This window comes from Centroberyx gerrardi, chromosome 11, assembly GCF_048128805.1.
Source record: "Centroberyx gerrardi isolate f3 chromosome 11, fCenGer3.hap1.cur.20231027, whole genome shotgun sequence".
Lineage (NCBI taxonomy): Eukaryota > Metazoa > Chordata > Actinopteri > Beryciformes > Berycidae > Centroberyx > Centroberyx gerrardi.
This window is the reverse complement of record NC_136007.1, coordinates 19161436-19182714: the sequence shown is the minus strand read 5'-3', so window position 1 is coordinate 19182714 and position 21279 is coordinate 19161436. Positions and strand designations below refer to the sequence as shown.

At 41.5% G+C, this 21279-nt stretch overlaps 2 protein-coding genes across 2 annotated transcripts in view; both read left to right on the top strand.

The window, feature by feature from the left end:
* LOC139931800 (unconventional myosin-XVIIIa-like) overlaps positions 1-21279 on the top strand; it is a 69791-nt gene that overhangs the window by 14467 nt on the left and 34045 nt on the right. The window contains exons 3-15 of the mRNA XM_078286545.1: positions 7923-8010; positions 8354-8460; positions 8546-8722; positions 8876-9086; positions 9262-9404; positions 9603-9703; positions 10008-10071; positions 10882-11026; positions 14130-14300; positions 15254-15344; positions 15858-16050; positions 18383-18469; positions 20648-20786. Coding sequence (XP_078142671.1) covers positions 7923-8010; positions 8354-8460; positions 8546-8722; positions 8876-9086; positions 9262-9404; positions 9603-9703; positions 10008-10071; positions 10882-11026; positions 14130-14300; positions 15254-15344; positions 15858-16050; positions 18383-18469; positions 20648-20786 — 1717 coding nt within the window. The remainder of the gene's footprint in view (positions 1-7922; positions 8011-8353; positions 8461-8545; positions 8723-8875; positions 9087-9261; positions 9405-9602; positions 9704-10007; positions 10072-10881; positions 11027-14129; positions 14301-15253; positions 15345-15857; positions 16051-18382; positions 18470-20647; positions 20787-21279) is intronic.
* LOC144541760 (uncharacterized) lies at positions 691-4881 on the top strand. The gene is made up of 5 exons (XM_078286658.1): positions 691-753; positions 1765-2586; positions 4229-4318; positions 4566-4637; positions 4876-4881. Exons 1-5 carry the CDS (start codon positions 691-693, stop codon positions 4879-4881), a joined length of 1053 nt encoding a protein of 350 aa, XP_078142784.1.

Genomic DNA, 21279 nt, shown 5'->3' with positions numbered 1-21279 from the left:
ATTACTGTCAGCAACACAAGACATTTTGTGCTGTTCTTTCTGTTGTCTGCAGTTGAACTGCATGTTTTCTGATTGGCTTTGTGTCATAACTACAAATGGAACAAGTGAAAGTAGTGATCTTGTCATCGTTCATTCAGTTGGAATGAGAGCCAGGAAAACCTTAGGCCCTTAGCTATGGGATCGTTTTTTGATCATTTTGAGTAAAAACAGAAATATTTTTCAGTTTGCATCTGAGTTGTAGTAATTGATATTGAGAGTAAGGCTCACGATTAAGAACACTGAAATAAGCAGAATTTTTTTGTTAATATATGCTCACCATATAATAATAAACTATAAATCTGCAGATGATTCTAAGATTAATATTGACTTTGGAGTATGTAAGCCATGTCTTGTTTGGTCTCCATGTTTTCCACGCCTCCTCTGGTGTGAAGCAAGTGAACTATCCATTTCATCCTGTTCTTCATGTCTTCTGTCCTCAGTGCTGCATGGTCCCACTGCCCTGTTGGTATTTGACCTGTCGTGTGCAGAAAGCAAGTCCACAGTCCTTCATCGTTCACCCCTTAGTTCCCACCCTACATCACTCTGCCTTACATCCTCCTTTCCTCCATTGTCTCCGTCTCACTCTCTCTCCATCCTTTGTCCTTGTTCTCCTCGCCGCCCAGCTCGTCCCATGACTTCTGGGCAATCATCATGGCTTACAAATCACGCTTTTCATTCTGGGAGCACAAGGGAAGTCTTGCTTTACTTTTCTGTGTTTTTGGCCTCACAGTTCATATCTGTGTGTGGTTCTTGATTTTGTTGTTGCGAAATGTTCTCTTTTGTGTAAATCGAAAAGCTTTGGTCTGAATCCACGGTTTGATCATTCTTTTTTTTGCTTCCCCTCATGTAGGTTAAAGTTGACAAAGAACCAAATGTAAGTGCCATTTAACCTGCATGCTTTTGGACAGTAATTCACATGATGCCACCAGTTCTGTATACTGTAGTATTAGGCAGACTGCTGCAAGCTAAAGCCATTTTACTTATCAGTGGTATAAAGAAGTTAGATAGCTTTCCAGTGAATTTGGGAATAGGTGATGAAGGCTATAATTGTTAATAAATAATCTAAATAACTGAAGGCTGTTGGTGACCTTCATTATTGTTGGGGCCACAACTGCATATAGAATACAGTGATTACAGCATGGCTTTATCAGTGAAACATTTCTAACATTTAATGTGTTTTCTATAACTTGGGCCTCTGTCTAAAACACAGTGTCCTTTGATCTTCGCCAGGCAATTTCATGATAATGAAGGGCCTATGCCTGTGTAGCTGCATTCATATCAAAACAAGAAAGGAATACCTCAGGAGTCGTGATTGAAGATATCTAAAAATATATACCTTTTATTTTTACAATTTTGATTCTCTCTCTCTTTTTGCCTGTCAACTGTATTAATACATAATAATATATAACAATACGTCACAATACATAAACAACAGATTCAAATGATTTAGGTGATATTGGATAGAAAAGGTGAATTATTGAACCAAAGCAAAAGTAAATAAATTAATGGCTACTTACATTGTCTCCTTGCTTTCGGTGCATAGTAGCTCTTAATGGGTGAGGGTTGTGAGGTACACAAGTGGCAGTGGCTGCTTTAAATCCTTTTCAGAATAATCCTTACTGAGTTTCAGAGCCCAGAACCTACTGTTGAGTTCTTTGACAGCGTACTTACGTCAGCCAGGGAAATAATCCTCACTATTGTCTGCCCCGCTCTGTTTGTATCCAGTCTGATGTCGATAGTAGTCAGCCTCAGCCCGTCACTAGACCTGCTCTAGACACAGGAAGCGGCCCACAGCCAACTACATCATCAGCTGAAGAATTCAGTAGTAACGGTGCCATGGGCGGTCCGGACACCCCAGGGGGGAAGCAGAGTCCTGGCAGTAAGAAGGTGGTGAAGATTGTGAGAAGGGTTGTTAGGCGAGTGATTCCTGGTGGGATGGAGGAGCAGAACCAACCCACTATCTCTGAGTCTGCCAGAGCTGCCACTACTGCAAACCCTGTGCCCAAAACCACCAAGGCTGGCGGCCAGGTGGAGAAGGATGACATATCCATGGGCCTGACCAGCCTCATGGGCAGAGGCCGAACCAAGGAGCACCGGCCTCGCACCCGCACCCAAGACCGCAAGGAGGACTTGTATCAGAAAGAAGAGGGGAAGCAGCAGGAGGAGGAGAAAGGAAAGGCGGAGGAGGAAGAAGAGAAACCTGCAGAGGAAAAAACAGAGGCGGCCGCATCCACATCTGTGTCCACCACTGCACCGCCAAACCCTCTGCCACCAAAGTCCAACCCCCTCGCCCCTCCGGCTGGGTTCATACCTGCTCCCAAATCCGACCCTTTGGCCCCTCCCGCTGGCTTCATCCCAGCCCCCAAGCAAAATCCACTGACCCCTCCAGCTGGTTTCATCCCTGCATCAAAATCCAACCCCATGCCCCCAAAACAGAATCCCCTGGTGAGACCTGCAGGTTTCATCCCTGTCCCAAAGACAGACCCTCTGGCCCCCCCTGCAGGGTTCATCCCAAAACCTCGTTCAATTGCTGTAAAGAAATCGGAGGTACAGAGTGACAGATGTGCCTGTTTGCTACTAGACCATGTAGTGGAGCATGCTGTGTGATATTAACATAGACATTACTGTTCATATATATGCACCCTCCTCAATTATGTTTGCCCTGAAAGACACTTTCTACTAGAGTGCTTATGGTTATGGATCACCATGACTTTTTTCTTCTTATGACTTTGACTATAATTAGGCTACTTCTCAGCTTTGTTATTAACAGGGTGCAGCATCACGGTGGGTGAATTTGCCTCTTCTTACTTTTTTTTCCCAAATTACAAGTTGTTTCTGATTTCTGCCAAAAAGAGCCTTGATCTGCCTTGATATAATGAAACCACCCTGAATAACTGAAGGGTAGCAGGGTGCGTCTACCTGCTCATGACTAGGCTTCATCAGTGGGTATAAGGGTGTGCTCATGGCCGGTCCTCTGGGAGTCTGGTCAGTTGGAGTTGGTCTAAGAGCACTGAGCCGTGACTCATTACTGTCATCCTCTGCAGGCGTAGCACTAAGTTTTAGTATGTCTCCTACAGCTGTGGGGCGCCGAGCCCGAGGCATTGAAGCTCTTTTGGGATTCACGTTTAAGAAATAGGAATCAGAATTAATATGTTATTCTTATAGACTAATAAGTATTTCTTGTCAATTGAACAACCCTCTCCCAAAGCCAGAAACCAGAGAACCAAGATTCTGGTTTGTAATGTATGAGCATGTACTACTTGGAGGTGGTACTTAGGCAACTAAGTTCAGCTTCAGCTAAGTTTTTAATTATTGTCTGAACTTCTACATCCAAAGGAATGTTATTTTATAGCAGTACTATTGAGTTCAAACTATTGCACACTGTCACCTTTCCTAATTTCACCTCTGCCAAGATTATGTTTTTGCCCCTGTTATGAAGTTTGTTTGTCTGTCTGTCTGTCAGCAGGATACCTCAAAAACATATGAACAGATGTCTATAAAATTTGGTGGACAGATAGTCCTTTGGCCAAGGAACAAGTGATTAGATTTTGGTTGTGATCCGGATGTGGGATTTCCACCATTGGATGGTTTATCCATTTTGTTTTTAGCCATATATAACTAACAGAAAGAGACTTGATTCCTAATCCTAAGGGTATGTTAGCAGGGTCAAGAAATCAATTTAACATACAATTTAAGTGATAGAAATTATGTTTCTGCAACCCATAAACATCATAAGACTTTTGATGTATTATTTTTCAGGTACTATTCCTGCATTTCAATACATCTGTATGAGGGTTCAGCTGCGACTAAACTAAATTACTTAATTACTGTTAGGCAATTTGGAGTACATTGGTGGTTAAATAAGCATAAATATAACTTACTAACTATGCTTCTGCTATAGAGCATAAATATACAAATATTTGAATAGTTGTTTCTCCTTACTCATTTCTGATTGAATTAACTGGAAAATTAGTTGGGCCAAACATTCCTTGAGGTTATTTGTGGTTGTCAAATTGGATGTGTCAAATTAAATCTAAAGTTAAAAGGAAAATATGGAGCTAAAACTTCAAACAATATGTCATCATCACGGTTACATCCCATGTTAATACCTTCCCTGTGTGTGTGTGTCTGTCTGTCTGTCTGTTTGTATATGTGTTTATGTGTGAATATTTGTATGTATTGTACAAAGGTAAAGGAGGCATCTTGTCCTTCTGTGGCCCCCAATGGTAAGCCCTGCCCTGTTGCACTGACCCAGGCTCACTCTACACAGATTGAACAGGTGTGTGTTCCATCTTGCAGATAATAGTGTGTGCTCCTCACATTCAAACTCATGCCTGGCATTTTTTTCATCGAATGCTTTTCTTATGTAATCCATCGCAGTTAAGGGGAATGGAGGATCAATAGGGCGTCCATTTAGTTTTCAGCTTGTCTAGACTGGACAATCATAGCAGTTACTTCTGAACCATACATCTCACTTTAGGACCATTTCATGCTATCTTAAATCTTTCTGGCGACGAATACTGTAGGTTCCAGAGCTGATTCCCACTGAGGAGGATCACAAGCGTGTGAGGAGGATCTTTACCGTCAATGGCAATGATGTAACTTCTCTCTCCTTCAGCTTGTTTGGTTTGTAGCTGCCATTGCTTTACCCAGGCTTATCAGTTGTGTCAACCGCTTGCTCCCCAGCAAGAAGGAAATGTGTGCAGAAATGACCAAGCTCCACATGGGGCTGTCCCAAGCTGTCCCACTGCTAGGGCTCCAATTACAGGGGTGCCCCGCGTTGGTGGACACTTGGTGTGAAATTTGAACCAACCCTGCCCATGTTGTGCTGTTCAGCTTTGAGCCTATGAGTCCAAGTCATAGGATAACTGCCTTTGAGTCAACATAAAGCCATTTGTCAATGCACCACAGTTAGTAAGGGTGAAAATGAAATGTAAAAAGTAACCTTAGGCTCTCTTGGGCAATATGAGTTGGACACGTTACTCTGTGTGGATGATTTTAGGAGATTGATTTTAATCTCCAACCATTCATAAACACTGTCTTGAGTTATATGCTAAGTGATTGATTTGTAATTTTTCAGAAAAGACTGGCATGAACTCTTGTGACTGGTTTTACTTGAACACCCTTTTGACAATTTAACAGCTTTAGCTTACTGTCTGCCTCTCGTTGCCTGGCACTTATTCTTTCAATAGCATGCATTTCTTTGTTATCAGGTCCAGAGGAGCAGCTACATTGATTTATTTTGCCCTTTGGCATTGTTTGACTATTTGGCAGTGTCTGATTGTTTATTTTCTCAAAGTCTAGAGCACTGAAAGACACTTCTCCTCATTCCCTCTCCTTGCCTTCAACTCCTGTTGTCTCATGTCCTGTCCTGTGTTTCTCTTTTTGCTTTTCTGTGGGTCATTGGATCTTGACCTGCTGCTGTCCTCTTTGCTGCTTGCATGGCTAGCCTGCCAGGGGCCCCAAGTCCTCTCAGGTACAGCCTGCCTTATGCCATGCCTGTCCCTGGGCTGGCCTCACCTCCTCAGCCCTCTTTCAGGGTGTGACTTAGAGTGCTAGACTGTAAGCTTGTTCTCCTCTACTGACCCCTCTCTGCCCTACTTTGGTTGTGCTTGCTTGCTGTCTTTGTCCCCTCACCCCTCACTGCATTTCTCTCTGGGGTCATGCAGAGGGCCTGGAAACCCCCTCTAACATGACATAACCCAGTGGTTCCCAAAGTGGGGTCCAAGGGTCCTTGACTGGTTTCCTTGAGGTCCTCAGCAAAATGAAGAATAGTTTAATTTTACTACTAGTGCATTCACTAGACAATGAACACAATGAGAGAATGTGTAATGATGACTGTTTTGATCATACATTTCACTTTCCAGTGTTGTTTACCCCAGCATAGATAGTTATGCAATTCAATACTGAATCATAAGTAACAACAACATTTTTTTCTCAGATATGGTTTCCTAGTAAAAATCTAATGGGGGTCCATTTAGGGGTCCTTGACATGAAAAAGTTGGGGAACCCCTTACTTCTGCAGGTCTCACTTCCACTGGATTGGTAAAGCCATGTTAATTAACATGCACTCTCAATCCATGGCCAGTTCACTGCAGAGCCTTTTGAAGTACAGATGTAGCTATGAATATTACATTGTACTGCAGTTGGCTGCATGTTGCCCTGCATTTAAACCTTACTGTGTAGCAGCCATTTTATTAACTCTGACTGTTCATACGGCAATACTTTTATACTTTAATGCATGTTCGTATATACCTACATACTGTACTTCCTTGCATCTAGTGGCCTAATCCCTGCTGATTAACACCCAAATACTGTGATTCTGCTATGCTGACATACTTGAATGACTGAAATCAGTCACTTACCATAGAATTGTCACACTTTTCTTCTTGTTGCACTGTATTGTATTGTCTTGTTTTTACTCCGAATGCACCATGACCTACCATTGCATTATTGCATTGTGTTGCCTTGTGCATTGTTTGGTTTGTATTTGTTTGTTTGTTTTTTTGTTTGGATATGTTTGGATGCACTGTGACCTTAAGAAAACGTTTTTCGTTCCACTGTGCACTTGTGAATGACAATAATGTTGAATTGAATTGAATGTGTTTTAGTGTTGAAGCAAGTCACTAAAGTAACAGAGTTCTCAGTTGACTCCTGCTCCTTCCCTTCTCCAGTCTAGGCTTGTTGAGGACCCAGTGGCCGTCCTACAGGCAGCACACGCTGCAGCCACTCAATCTAAGGTCTGGCCATGGCTATTCCTGACTAGTTCTGGTTGCATCCCCCCATGTTTCAGAGTGATGTGTGTTTGTGAGACAATATCAATAGTTTTCTTTCTGTCTGTGATGAACTAGTAAAAGTGGGGGCCAGGATGGCCTAGTAGTTAGTGAGGTCATCCCCTCACCGGGTTCGATCCCCCCTGTAGCCGTACCTGTCAAAATATCCTTGAGCAATATACTTAACCCCCACCTGCTCCAGGGACAGTGCGCTAGCTTTGTTATTCAGTGAGCTTGATTGCATTCCTCCATATTGTGCCCTTTTGAGTTGGTTTGCTTGGAATGTCTATTCTGACAAATAATTAGTTTTTTAATATATTTGTACCAGGTATCTTTCCTGTAACATGCGGTTAATCTGCACTGCATGTCTCTATGCATGACACTCCACACATCTCATTTGATTTGACCGTTTCTGTTTCCTATGTGTGTAAAGATTTATGTGTATTTCTTTGAAATCCCTGCTAAACTCTGTATTTCTAGAATCCATGTGATACGCTAGCATAGTGTGTGACAGTGTGGCATGACTACCTCTATTGTTAGTAACAGTGGGCTGTGATGAAACACCCCTCTCTCTCCTTCCTTCTGTGTGGCCTTGTTATTGAACAAATGAAATGCAAGGACCCAGAGCGTGCTCAGTGAGCTCTGAAGGGCTCTCAAAGGGAAAGATGGGAACTCAAGTTGTTCTGGGGTGGGCTGGTGGGTAAAGGACCTGATTTGACATTAATGCTGTGAGTACAACATGGAAACGGACCAGCTCACACATGTTCATGCAGGATTTCATGCCAGAAGAAGCCCTCCACCCAATGAATCCAGCTCCCACATTATGTCTTGCCTGAATGTGTAGTAATTGGTGCCAGTGCTTAAACTGAAGCATGATTTTTTTTGGTGAAACTCCAGTGTATGCATGTGCGTATTTTAAAACAGAATATGAACTTTTAATCATCAGTCATTCAACAATAATCTATATTTTATCAATCGTTTGTTTTCAGTGCATTGATATTCTAAATGCAGGAGGTTACTTGCTCCTTTATTTTCTAGTGTTCAATATGTCAAGACTTTTTGTTGTTTTTAAGAGTTTTTCTCACCTTGTTTATTAACTGGATCTAACAGGGGAAGACTGAGGAGCAGCTAGCTGCAGAGCGGGCCTGGTACAACACCGAAAAAGTATGGCTCGTCCACAAGGATGGATTTTCCTTGGGTTAGTAAGGACTTCTATTAATGTCCGCTTCATGTTTTAAATTATTTCAGTTTAAGGAGTATTTTACAGCAAAGGTTCAACTTACTTTGTGTGTCTGTGTCTGGGCGACATTTGATTGTTGGACAAACTATAGAAATGGGTTTTGAATTTTTTTTAAAGAATAGAAAACATTTTTGATTTAATTAACACTGACCTTTTGTTTCATTTTTATGGAACTTACTCATTATTAAGGATGATTCACCTGCTACAGATGCTACAAATGTGTGAGATAAGATGCAGTTTTTGCAGTCAGGTTGAGATAATATGTCATGATAAACAAACTCTCCTCTTTCTGGTGATGCAGCCACTCTCCTGAAGACGGACGCAGGCAGTCTGCCGGAGGGGAAGGTGAAAATCCGACTGGAGAGTGACGGATCTCTGTTGGATGTGGATGAGGATGATGTGGAGAAGGTATTTAATCATTAGCTATGAACTTCATTCATTACTGATGATGACACAGGGTGACGGTATGACATCTTTTGACTCTGAACTTTAGGCAAACCCTCCGATGTTTGACCGAGTGGAGGACCTGGCCTCTCTGCAGTATTTGAATGAGTCGAGTGTGATGCACTCCCTGCGCCAGCGGTACGGCGGCAACCTGGTCCACACCCACGCTGGGCCCAACATGGTGGTCATTAACCCCATTAGTGCCCCCTCTATGTATTCTGAGAAGGTAGGCTGCAGCCTGCACACGTACTAGCACACCTCTTATGGAATAGCACAACACAAGAAAGGATCATTAGAATGAAATAAACTTGCAAAGATGGAATATGATATAGACAACCACCTCCCCCTCTCCTTCTCTCTGCTTCTATCTTCCCATCAGGTGATGCACATGTTTAAGGGCTGTAGGAGGGAGGACACTGCCCCTCACATTTACAGCATGGCCCAGTCCGCCTACAGGAACCTCTTGACCACTCGCCAGGACCAGTCCATTGTCTTGCTGGGCAAGAGTGGCAGTGGCAAGACTACCAACTGTCAACATCTGGTCCAATACCTGGTCACCATTGCCGGCAGCACCAGCAAAACCTTCTCCAGTAGGTTGAAACTGATCCAAACTATAATTTTTTTTTCATCAGAATTCAATGCGGGTTATTGTGTTAGGAAGTTGCTTGATGTTTGTTTAGTATTCAGTATACAGGACATGACAGATGTTAGTTTTCTATGTATTTTTCCCCCCAAATGACTTTATTTCTCTTTTGTTTCCTGTAGCAGAGAAATGGCAGGCGGTCTACACAATTTTGGAGGCATTTGGGAATGCCTCCACCTCTATGAATGGGAACGCTAGCCGCTTCTCCCATGTTGTCTCCCTGGACTTTGACCAGGCTGGCCAGGTGACCTCAGCCTCTATCCAGGTACATATAAACTCAAAGCCATTGGTGCGGTCCAACCACTGAACCTCCTACACATACATACATCTATGAGTTCAGATGAGATATCAAAATCTTATTTAGATTTACACAAACTCCCTCATGCTTCATAATTATGCTTTGTCTATAAGAAATTGTATTAAAGATGTCGTGGTAATATCTTGTCCTGCTCTGTCCTTTCAGACCATGCTTCTGGAGAAGACGAGGGTGACAAGAAGACCGGAGGGAGAGTCCACCTTTAATGTGTTTTACTATCTGATGGCCGGAGTAGACAGCTCCCTTAGGTTAGAATGAATTCTATACTATCATACCAAAAGCACATTACAGTCCATAGTATAGTCTGTGTTTACTGACACCACATAGGAGATTGGAGGCAGAATTGCACTGGTGATTTTCACTGGATTTTGTATTTCTTATTTTAATACATCGGGTGAAGTATTGCTGCTTTTGGGGAATGCTTTGTTGTGTGCCAGACTCAATACCGAAATTCATCCCTCAAGTCACAATGGCTGAGGTACTGGCAGGCACAAGAGACGTTGAATCCTCTGCCTTGTTGTCATTGTGACTGATAACTGGTTTCTTCATCAGAACTGAGCTGCACCTCAACCACTTTGCTGAAAACAATGCATTTGGAATCGTGCCACAGCCCAAGGTAAATACTGCTTGTTTTTTGGGAGACTGGCCCGTTGGATACATACACTATGTTGAGTGATAGTGGATGACTAGCATTATCTCAAACATGAGAAAATGAGAACTTGTAGCAGCTATATAGGAGATTTTATAAAAATAACATTTTTGCATGTTTACATAGGAAGTGATTGTGGTGGGTGATTGGATACTGTGTACAGCTAAAAATCACTGTGCAGCAGATGAATAGTTCCAAAAATAAACTAGTTACTTGAATTAATGATATTTCATTGTAAATCCACAGGCCATGTAATAAACCTACTAACAACGTTTTATAACTAAAAGGCCAGTCTTCTTAATACTAGTCACCTACTATCACTCAACAGAGTATATGCTAAATAGTAACACGCAACATAGAGCACAGGAGTGAACAATGTTGGTGTGTTCTCATCACTTAAAGGGGCATTAAGCAATCTATGACTTATCATCAACAAGTCTCTGGCACAGTTTACGGTGGCCTGGAGCTGACACAAATAATTAAGTCACATTTTCACAATAGAGACCAAAAAGCTCATCAGCTGCAAAAATAAAAAATAATCATTGAGTCAGACCCTGTTATTGATCAACAGCCAGATGTAGTCATGTTGTGCTATGGGACAGTAAAAATCCCATATATTGCACCTTTAACTGGTAAGGTGACCAATGGGTCAATCTCCCAAAAACTTGGTGCATTCCTTTAAGACCTCTTGTGAGGAGAAAAGTTCCCTTATCCAGATTCCTTTATCGAGTTCCAGAAACAAACCAAATAAATTTGAATGTGTGTGTTATCTCCCAGTCTGATGACAAGCAGCGGGCCTCCCAGCAGTTCTCCAAGCTGCAAGCGGCCATGAAGGTCCTGGGCATCAACGCTGAGGAGCAGAGGGCCTTCTGGCTCGTCCTCGGGGCCATCTACCATCTCGGGGCTGCAGGAGCTACCAAGGGTAAGACTGCTGAAAACACCAAGGGGTTTGCCATTCTATAGCTGCATTACTTATTCATGTGATTTATATTCTGTATTCTAACATGTATATAGTAATAATAAACATACGCTTAATATACATATTGATTTATATATGTGGATTTTTGTAGATGTATTGCATATAATACTGATAAAAAGGCATATCCAAATATTGACATTCGACACTTTACACACATTAGTATACATATTTTGACACAATTACCTATCAAAATCTAGAATATTATAGCTGGACAACATAGGTATTATGGCCATTGAGAAGTGCTACTGTCAGTCATCAATATCTCTATGTCAAATTATATCTTAATGCCATGCTTGCCATTCAATTGATATGGTAAAGACTAGTGTCCATCAGTTAGAAGAAACAGATACAGTGGAGAAAAGCAAGTTTCTCTACTGTTCTGTATTATTTACTAGTTTCTCTAGTGTCCTGCTGCTGTCTGTATTGCACCTGTTAAATTTAATTTACACTGAATTGTGTATATGTAAGTTTAAGCAAAGGGTCATCCTTGATTTGTAAATTTTCAAAGCAATATAACATTCACCTTAATTAGAAACCCTCTAAACACTACCCTCATTGACAATGCATGGTAGAACTTACTAAAAATGACATTTTTTAGAGCCATAATGACTTTCAGAATGCCTTATGAAAACTCACCGATGTCAAGTCTGCACTAACTTACTGTAGGTAACAACTTCAGTGTGATGCAAGACAGCTGTAATCCAGATATCTGAATTATGCATACTTTACTTTTCAAAGATGTTTACTGCAAAAGCTGTTAGCCTACTCCACAGCAGATGAGTAGATGTTTTATAGCTTCATGAGTTAGTCAGAAAAGAAAAAATGGAAAAAAGGTGACTGTATCATTATCTAGGATAATTTGGGGTTCATCAGGCTACATTTTCTGTTTTGGAAGTGATAACACTGCCATATATAAGTAAACATTCATACAGACATAACAAGATTCCCCTAGTGAGACATCGCAGATTAGTCTCAATCTCTGGTTTAATAGTTTGGTTTTGTGGGAGTTGGTCATGCTCACATAAGTGTTTCATTGGGTCGGATCTAATCCTCTGTCATACAGCTTCATACAAGTAATTTTGGTCAGGAAAGGCCTTCCCACTGTCTGTTGTCCTATTCATGACGACCTTATTAGTTAAATTGAAGCAGGTTTGTACCACATTAGTTGCAGCTGCAGGCCAGAAATCCCTGAGGCTGATTGATAGGAAAAGTAGTTGTAACTCAAGGACAGCAAAACACCAGCCTGATTTTAGCCTTAAGCCACAAAAAAAAACATCTTACCTTGTCATAAGAAGGCATCAGGGGACTCATGGAGGCAGCAACCCTCTTAACTCGGAGGATTTGTTTCGATGTGTATGCAGCTATTTGTATGATGAAACCAAAAGCAAGATGTTTTGATTGTTTTCTTGCTCTGAAGTAATAGAAACGACTGTCTTTGCCCCTCATTTGAGGACTTTCATTCCAAAATAAGATATCCACCATTTGAAAATGATGATGTTGATTGTTGGCATGAAAGTGATGTGGTGTTACTATTATCTTAAGACCCTTGCCTACAAATAGTTATTTTTACAGTTGGAATCATATGGGATTTTGAAACTTTGACTCAAATTTCATGTGGCAAAACCTTTCCAAAATACACAGTTTTGGAATGAAGTCTGACGTACAAGTTGAGCAAAACCACATTAAGGATATTTGATTTAAGAATAGCTTCATAATACATTTTTGTCTGCTTATTGTTACTAAGGAAATCAATTAACTTGATGCAGGCCTTGTCTATTTTCTGTTTTGGAACTTGTTAACATGCATAACATGGTACAATACAATATACAATTTACAAGAAACAATAGCATGAAGATTCCCCCCAGTGATAGTTGCAGGCAAGTCCTTGCCGAATGATTTTGAGTGTTCCCCTCCAGTGGGCTGTCAATCATTATGATGGCAGTAGAAAATGGTGTCTGCTATAGAAACAGTTTTAGAATTTTAAGCAATGAATGCTTCAAACTATTGGGTGACCGCTGGTTCTTTGTTGATAGGGGCTCTGTCCTCCTGGAAGACATACTGTAGTTCTCATAGTTCACATTTACTTATAGATGAAATATCATGTTCATTGGCCATGCAACTTGATTATGTAACACAAGAGGGCAGCAAAGATCTCTATCCCCGTAGAACCAGTAAAAGGGACCACAGTACATGAATTTCTCTATACACATCCTATTAATGTCTTATAAGTGTAGACAGAAGGAAGGCTTACTCCACAATGAGTTTGGGTCCTTTTTCTATATCGTTTTTTTTTTATCTTTAAGCGTCAGACACTCAACTGTGTGTACCAGTAAAATGGACTTTTTGAAGCAACCCAGTTTCCCCTTCTTGATGTGCTTTGCTGGCATTTGCATTGTGATGGTGAATGTCTATCAAAGCAAATATTTTAATGTCTTTTCTTTGATTGTCTTCATAACCATCTTGCTTATCATAATGAAGAGTAGGGAGGCTTTTGCTGATGAAACGGATAGAGCCAACCATTCTTCTTTTGAAATCCCCCAGTTTCTCTCTTATGTCTTAAGAGATAATACTCCATGGTGGATTAAAGCTGAAATTTGCACTCATATCTGCATGTTTTTATCACTCAGCCACTAGATTAAAGAGAAACTTATGTTTCCCAAAAGAGGTCTTTATGTAAATTAATTAATTGCGCTCCCTAATGATAGGAATTGTATTCAATTTCAAGTTGATAAAGGACAGTCATCACTGAAAAAAATAACATAGAAGTTTTCTGATCTTTTTGAACATCAAACGGTAGAAGCTTTTAGTTGTAGAGACTTGTGAGAAAAATACTTTTTTTTTTTCAATTGCAATTCCATGTATTCAAGCCACCGATATTTTGAGTGTGCTGTTAGGGCATGTTCTATCCAGCTGTGTCAGTGTCAGCTTGACCAGAGACATAATCCTACTCTGTCAGAGACAGGATTGTCACAAAGCTACCAGGCTAGCCACGCGCCTGGGGTGGTTGGCAGAGGGGCTAATGGAGGTTTTCATGCACGTGTCTCAGCTGGCAGGAAACAATTTGCACGTCATGAGTGGGCCCAGAAGGCTGCCTACCTGCTGGGCTGCACCCTGGAGGAGCTCTCCTCCTCCATCTTCAAGCACCAGGCCAAGGGCACCCTGCCCAGAGCCAGCAGCATCCGCCAGACTGCTGACGAAAATGGCACAGGAGACGCAGGTACTCCACACACCACATGCACAAACAGACTCTCCCCCCTTCACTCCACACAGCCTCGCTCTCTGTCCCTCTGTCACTCTCCCTCTGTTGCCACATACACACACACACACACACACACACACACACACACACACACACACACACACACACACACCTCTGTCTGCTCATCACCTGAGGGAAATTGCATGCTCTGGAGAAAGTAAAGCTTATCTTAGTAATGAATACCACATCTTTACAATGGCTATTGACAGATAAGTACACACACTATATCAGGACAAGCAATTTTAGATCTACTCTTCATTCACTGTCCTTGAAATCATAATTGCCTCACATTGATTTTTCACACGTGCAGTTCCTCTGACTTTTATCCAGACTGCAACACACTTTGAAGGGCGTGAGGATACAGTTAAAAGTCTATCACAGTAGGGATGGAGAGAATTGACCTCTATTTCACCCTTCCTATATCTCCCCTCACTCACAAGCACACAGACATAGATGAGTGTGCACACACATACACACACACACACAAACATACACAGACACTCCCCCCAGGCACCTTTAACTCTCTAGCTGTGTCACAGATAGAGTGGAATGAATTAGGAAAGCTTAACAGGTGGCCGTTGCCATAAGGCACAGATGTGGGTGTGTGCAGTTTGATCCGAGCAATTCTGATATACCTGAGTGTGAAAGTCTTAAATTACACTGCTTTACAGAGAAAATTTCAGAGCTGGTTGGATACCTTATGCCGTAGGGCTTAATGTCACAACTCAAATGTGCTGCCATTGTACATCCTATTAGAAGCAAATGTAGTGACCCTAGTTTTTACAGACGAAAATCCAGAATTCTCACTCTATCTTATAATTCCAATGCTTGTTCTGTTTTTCTTTTTGATGGTACAGATATTGTTGTTTACTAGCTGTTTTCTGTATGTGTCTGCCTGCTCCTCGTACCAGGATCCAAGGCTACAGCTATGGAGTGTTTAGAGGCCATGGCATCTGGGCTTTACTCGGAGCTCTTCACCATCCTGATTTCTTTCATCAACCGGTTAGTCTGCCTGCTCCTCTGTGCTTAGCAGACTGCAGCTGCCACTGCTAGCAAACAATTACTAGAGTGGATCCTGCCTTATTGTTGCCTGTTCCTTCTCTTCCTGCCTGTGCATGCTTATGTGTGTGTCTCCTGACAAAGATGGTGAAAAATCCCGCAAAGTGAGGACATGTTGCTGCTCCTCACTTGTTTAAGGGGGTATTTTAATGTTAGGACTTGGTTTGGGGGTTAAGGTTAGATGTAGGATTGGGTTTAGGTTAGGGTAAGGGGTAAGGTTAGGTTTAGAGTTTAGGAGTTTTGGGAGTTTGGGACTTTGCTTTTCTGGTTAAGGTTAGAATTAGAATTTGGTTTAGGTTTAGTTTAGGGTAAGGGTTAAGGTTAGGAATTCAGTGAAGAGGGTTAAGGTTAGGATTCGGGGTTATGAAATGAATATAATTAGTGAAGGTCCTCACAAGTATAGTAATACAATTGTGTGTGTGTGAATGTGTGTGTGTATGTGTGTGTGTGTTTCAGGGCCTTGAAGTCCAGCCAGCACTCCTTGTGCTCTCTGCTCATTGTGGACACCCCAGGCTTCCAAAACCCCAGGCTGGCCAAGCGGGAATGCGGCGCCACTTTTGAGGACCTGTGCCACAACTACACCCAAGAACGTCTGCAGACCCTCTTCTACCAACGCACCTTTGTTCAGGAGCTGGAGAGATACAAGGAGGTAAGGACACGTGGAGTGTATGCACTGTGCGTACAGCCTCATTCTCTCTGTTTCTTTTTTCTCCAGCTGCTCTCTCTTTCTACCTATTGCTCTCTCTCAGATATATCAACTCCAATAGGGCGCGCGTTCATACATCAGGTACACTATCCCTCCCACCTGTCACAAGTCATGACAAACCAAAGTTGTTCATGTGTTCCACCTCCTCATCAATGATGCCGGTCTGCACCTCTCCTGCCGAGATCAAAGTGAAGTCGCTCACAACTGCCTTTGGGAGACACGCCCAGCTGCACAGCAGTGGTGTTGCTCCCTGATGAAGAATAACACCCTATTATTTCACTTTCTCCCTCCTGTCCTCCTAGCAGTTCTGTCTGCTAATACTAGCCCATAATAACTGGGCAGAATCATCCCTGCAAACCCAACATTCAGCAGCATATTTCCACCTTTGAAATATCTCCAGGATTAGGCATTTTTTCTCCTTTAAGTGATCCATTTTGCTTCTTGTTTCCAGATTTGATTACTGCAATGCACTTCTCTCTGCATGTCCCAACTCTACACTCAAAAATATCCTTCTTACTCAGCTGCCAGGATACTAACACTAACCAGAAATCATGATAATATTACCATTAATACTGGGAACAAGGATCCTGGGATTTCCCACCCACATTCCCACCCACATCTTCTGCCTGGGAGAAAGGGAGATGGACAGAAATGAATATATTGCATAAATCTATGTAGTGTAATGCTAAATCATCAGTGCATTTTTGAAAATGTAAGAAGCTGGAAAACTGTCATGTAAAACTAGGTCAAGCCAATTGCAAATACAAGATAAAAAAATGCCTGTGGTAGCAGGTTTAATTGTATTACACACAACAGGCCTTTGCTCAACTTTATGACCATTTAGAATTAAATACTGTTGACTGCAGTTGTGTGGATAGTTCTTGTCTCTCCACAGCAGAGGACAAATACAAATGTAGGCTACTTCACTTCACATACAAAGTAAACTCAAATATAGGCATTACTTCTAGCTGAACTAGACTAGCTATTTGTCAGTAGACTATGAAGTTCACGTTCTAACAATCAATAAAATGCCACCCATTGGAAGTGAGAGCATTTCTGCGAGCTTGTTGTTAGTCTTCAACAAAGTATAATTCATTATCCATCAAGGCAAGGATTCATTTAGAGTGAACCTTACACTAGTAGACTATCCAACTGCACATTCAAAAGTACAGCGGTGTTCCTCATCATCTATTTTTTGCCCAGCTCATGAATATCTGGCCCTTCTGGATTGCCGATGTGCATGGCAAGACATACATGCCCAGATTCATGCACTGGTCTATATATAGCTTTTATTTTATTGATATTACATTACATGATTTAAAAATGGGATTCCCAAAAATATCAGAGCAGAGAGGTTATACTACCTAGAGTGAAAATGGGTTGATTTTCAGGAAAATATTACCAATAACACCAACGTGTTAACCAGTTTTGCCCAGTTCTCTCTTCATTGATTCCTTGTGAATGGATACATTGATTACAAAGTCCTACTTATACCTTAGACAAAGGATTACATAACCTTGCCTCACAGTAATTTGCTGATCATACGAACTCTCTGCTCGCAGGATGCGGGACTCCTTGTCATTCCCCACATTCAAAAGAAAACATCTGGAGGCTGAGCCGTCTCCTACAGTGTCCACTTCCTTTGGAGCAAGACTCTTGTCATTGTCGGGGAAATAGACATATAGTCACAATATTTAATTCCAGCCTCAAGACACAAGTATTTAGTAAAACTTACAGTCGACCTCACAGTAACTCCCAGCATGCCAGCCATTCCTTTCCCTTTGTCTCAATCGCTGCAGTCTGTCGTTTACTCTCTGCTCCTGCAGACTGCACTCGTGTTGCCCCAGTGCTCTAATACAGGGTGTATCCACGCAGACACACACACACACACACACACACACACACACACACACACACACGCATACCCACATCATGCATACACAAGCAGACATACATACATATATTCTCTGGCTTCTTATTTTGATGTGTTTGCTCTGGTTTGCTTTCATCTGAATTTATGTCCCTTGTTGCTCTCTAAAACACTTTATACCTTATACATAAATATGAATTGCCCTGACTTTATTTGAATCCTTTGCCCTAACTAAAAATTGTCCAAGATCTATTTCTTTCTCAATTTCACTCTCAGAACAGCCTCAGTGTCAATCAACTAGTAGACATGTATTGTAAAAATGTGTTTGTCTTTTTTTTCCTTTTAATCAACATCATCATTAGCCATTAAAACAGCCTGTCAATCTGCCTGTCTGTCTTCATCCAGGAAAACATAGAGCTTGTTTTAGACGACATGGAGCCCAGCACATCTCTGTCTGTAGCCGTGGTAGACCAAGCGTCAAGCCAAGCACTGGTAAGAATAATATTTTAATATATCTATTGTCTTCATTTATGTCTTATATTATGTTTCCCACTTGCATAGCCACTTATTTTCCTTTATATTTGCACACAGCAAATTGGTATTGGTATACTAACTTAACTCTGAATCCCTCAGCAGCTCAGAACACCCAGGTGACTCGCATCCCTTTCATGATCAATATTCACACAGTAATCCCCGCAAAACCTTACTTTATTCAAGATACTTTCATGACTCACAATGAATCTGTCGATAACACACAAACTGAAAGTTCTGTACAGAATATCAGTAGTTAATCTGTTCGGGGTCTGAAGTTTTCTATATGTGAGTTTTTAGATATTGAAAGGTGTTGTTTGGCAGAGAGAGGAAAGAGAGGGTAGGAGCAGGAAAACAAAGGTTAGAGAATTGACTTCCACAAAGAAAATCGATGTTTAGCCTTTGCAGCCTGTGATCTGTGCCATGGAAACAGAAATGGCAGAGTTTGGAGCGTCATAGATCACTTTGGTATAATTCCAGTGTGTTTGGTTTGAGTGCTTTACTTCTTAAAGGGTCCCCACTCTAATGGGAATGTCATCAGAAGCAATAAACCATAGTGCATCAGACTGAAGTCCAAAGGCAAAAACCACTGATTCTTCAAAGTCTTTTCTAAAGTCGACTCCAAAAGATTTGCTTCTTAGAATGAAAAAGACATTTTGATCAAAGATGTTTTTCACTCACTGACAGTTTTTCCGTGTTGCTGCTCCGATGTCCGTTATCACAAACAGCCTTAATGCTCAGTTAAATACAAGCCTCATAGCTGTCATATGTCTCCTCCAAACTGATAATCTGTGTTGTATTTGCAGCCAGTGTAGTTTGAACTTCTGATAAGGATGTCCCCAGTTTATTAAATCTCATGTTCACTGAGGTGTCCAACTTCCTGATAGCTGCTAAAACAGCTTTCGGTTTTTGTCGCTATCTATAGGTCCAGGTATAGGTTCAGGGTTGCTGACTGAGCTAGCTATCTCTCTCAATGTGGAGTGTGTTCTGCCTGGAGCTTGTCATCATTCACAACACAGCAGTGGCTTGCTATAATTCTCTTTGGCTGAAAATATACCATTTAAATTCTTGACTTTGGCGAGAGTGTAAGAGCTGAAATAAAGCACCACTGTCTTATTCTGAAGGTGGAAATTGAACGTACGGCAGCTGAGATGAGTACTGCACTTCATTTCAGCAAAAACAATTCCAAGTCACGTGTTAAGCTGGTATAAGGTTGGACATTGGCTGGTACAATAAGAGAACACAACAGCGACCTATTCAACACACTGCTTTCTGATGCCCACCTCTGTGTTGCACGTGGGTTTCTGTGCTCATGCTAATTAATTGGATTACCTTTTAATGCCTACTCCCCAACCACTCTCTTCATACATGAAGGACCGCAAATGCTTTAGAAACTTTGAGCTCTGACTCTAGTATTAGAGCCAGGCCTGTTACCACTGCCTCAAATCTGGAAAACATGCAGAAGGCAGTATTCAGTGTTCGAAGGTTGATTGTCAGAATCTGTCAGCCTGTTTTTGCAGTACGCAGGAGGCAGACAAACAATAAAAGCTGAAATTTCCTCCGATTTATGGACATGTTCCCTTTACATACATGAGTAGATTTAATCATCTAGCTTGGAGGTAGACCTATTAGTAAAGAGTAAGTAGAGTATGGGTGAGAGTCTTACGATACGTTACATTACGATACGTAATGAATCACATTGGTAAGATCAAAAGAAAGCTAAAGGCCCTTGTAACAAGGCAGTTTTCTGTTTGTTTTGGTCTGCTTTGGACAGTCATTCTTACTCATATAGTGGACGACTGCAGGTAAAACAGAAATCTTTTTTTTGAGGCAGACCTATTAGAAAAGAGTGAGTACAGTATGGATGAGAGTCTTAAGTTGTGATGAATCACATAGGTAAGATGGAAACCAAGCTAAAGATCCTTGGGCCAGTTTTCTGTTTATTTCGGTGGGTGAGTAGTCATTCCTGCTCATGTACTTTTATTCTGGAGGACTGCAGGTAAAACATTTTGTGTACTCACTGAGGGTGCAAGAAGAACCCCTGACCTTTGTGTGTGTGTGTGTGCGTGTGTGTGTGTGTGTGTGTGTGTGTGTGTGTGTGTGTGTGTGTGTGTGTGCGTGTGTGTGTGTGTTTGACAGGTACGGACACTACGAACAGATGAGGCACGGGGCCTGTTGTGGCTGATGGAGGAGGAAGCATTGCAGCCTGGGGGATCAGAGGAAACACTGTTGGGACGTCTCTTCAGCTACTACGGGCCTGCTGAGGGAGAGAGTAAAGGTGAGGAGAGGACACACACACACACACCCACATTTACACACACACACACACACACACACACACACACACACACACACACTTGAAGCTAATACAGAGCACATGACAAAAAATAGTCATAAACTAATAGAAATCTATGACTCTATTGAAAGTTCCTCACTAACAACACCATTTGTGCATGTTTTGTATATGTTTTTAATAAAAAAAGAAGATATTAAATCATCCAAATATGATTTACATTACAATTATCAATATGAAAAATGTTACCCAATAAACAGCATGCTGTAAGTACCCATATGCTTCAGATAACCTTTCATCCCTGTTGTTGTAACATTAAATATTTGTGGATTTTGTATCATCTGTCAGAGCAGCACTGTTTCCTATTCTCTGTTTCACAGCATGGTTACAGTATATCTTGCTACAGCAAAAAAGTTCTTTACTGTAGGTTAAAAGCTAGATAAAGGGAAGACATTGCAGCTCCGCTTATCAACAGACC

Bases quoted from the DNA above. Each gene is read 5' to 3' on its own strand.
- LOC144541760 (XM_078286658.1), top strand. From the start codon at position 691: ATGGCTTACAAATCACGCTTTTCATTCTGGGAGCACAAGGGAAGTCTT. The intron at 754-1,764 runs GTTTTTGGCCTC...GTTTGTATCCAG, and splicing joins GTCTTGCTTTACTTTTCTGT to TCTGATGTCGATAGTAGTCA. The intron at 4,319-4,565 runs GTGTGTGTTCCA...CGAATACTGTAG, and splicing joins ACTCTACACAGATTGAACAG to GTTCCAGAGCTGATTCCCAC.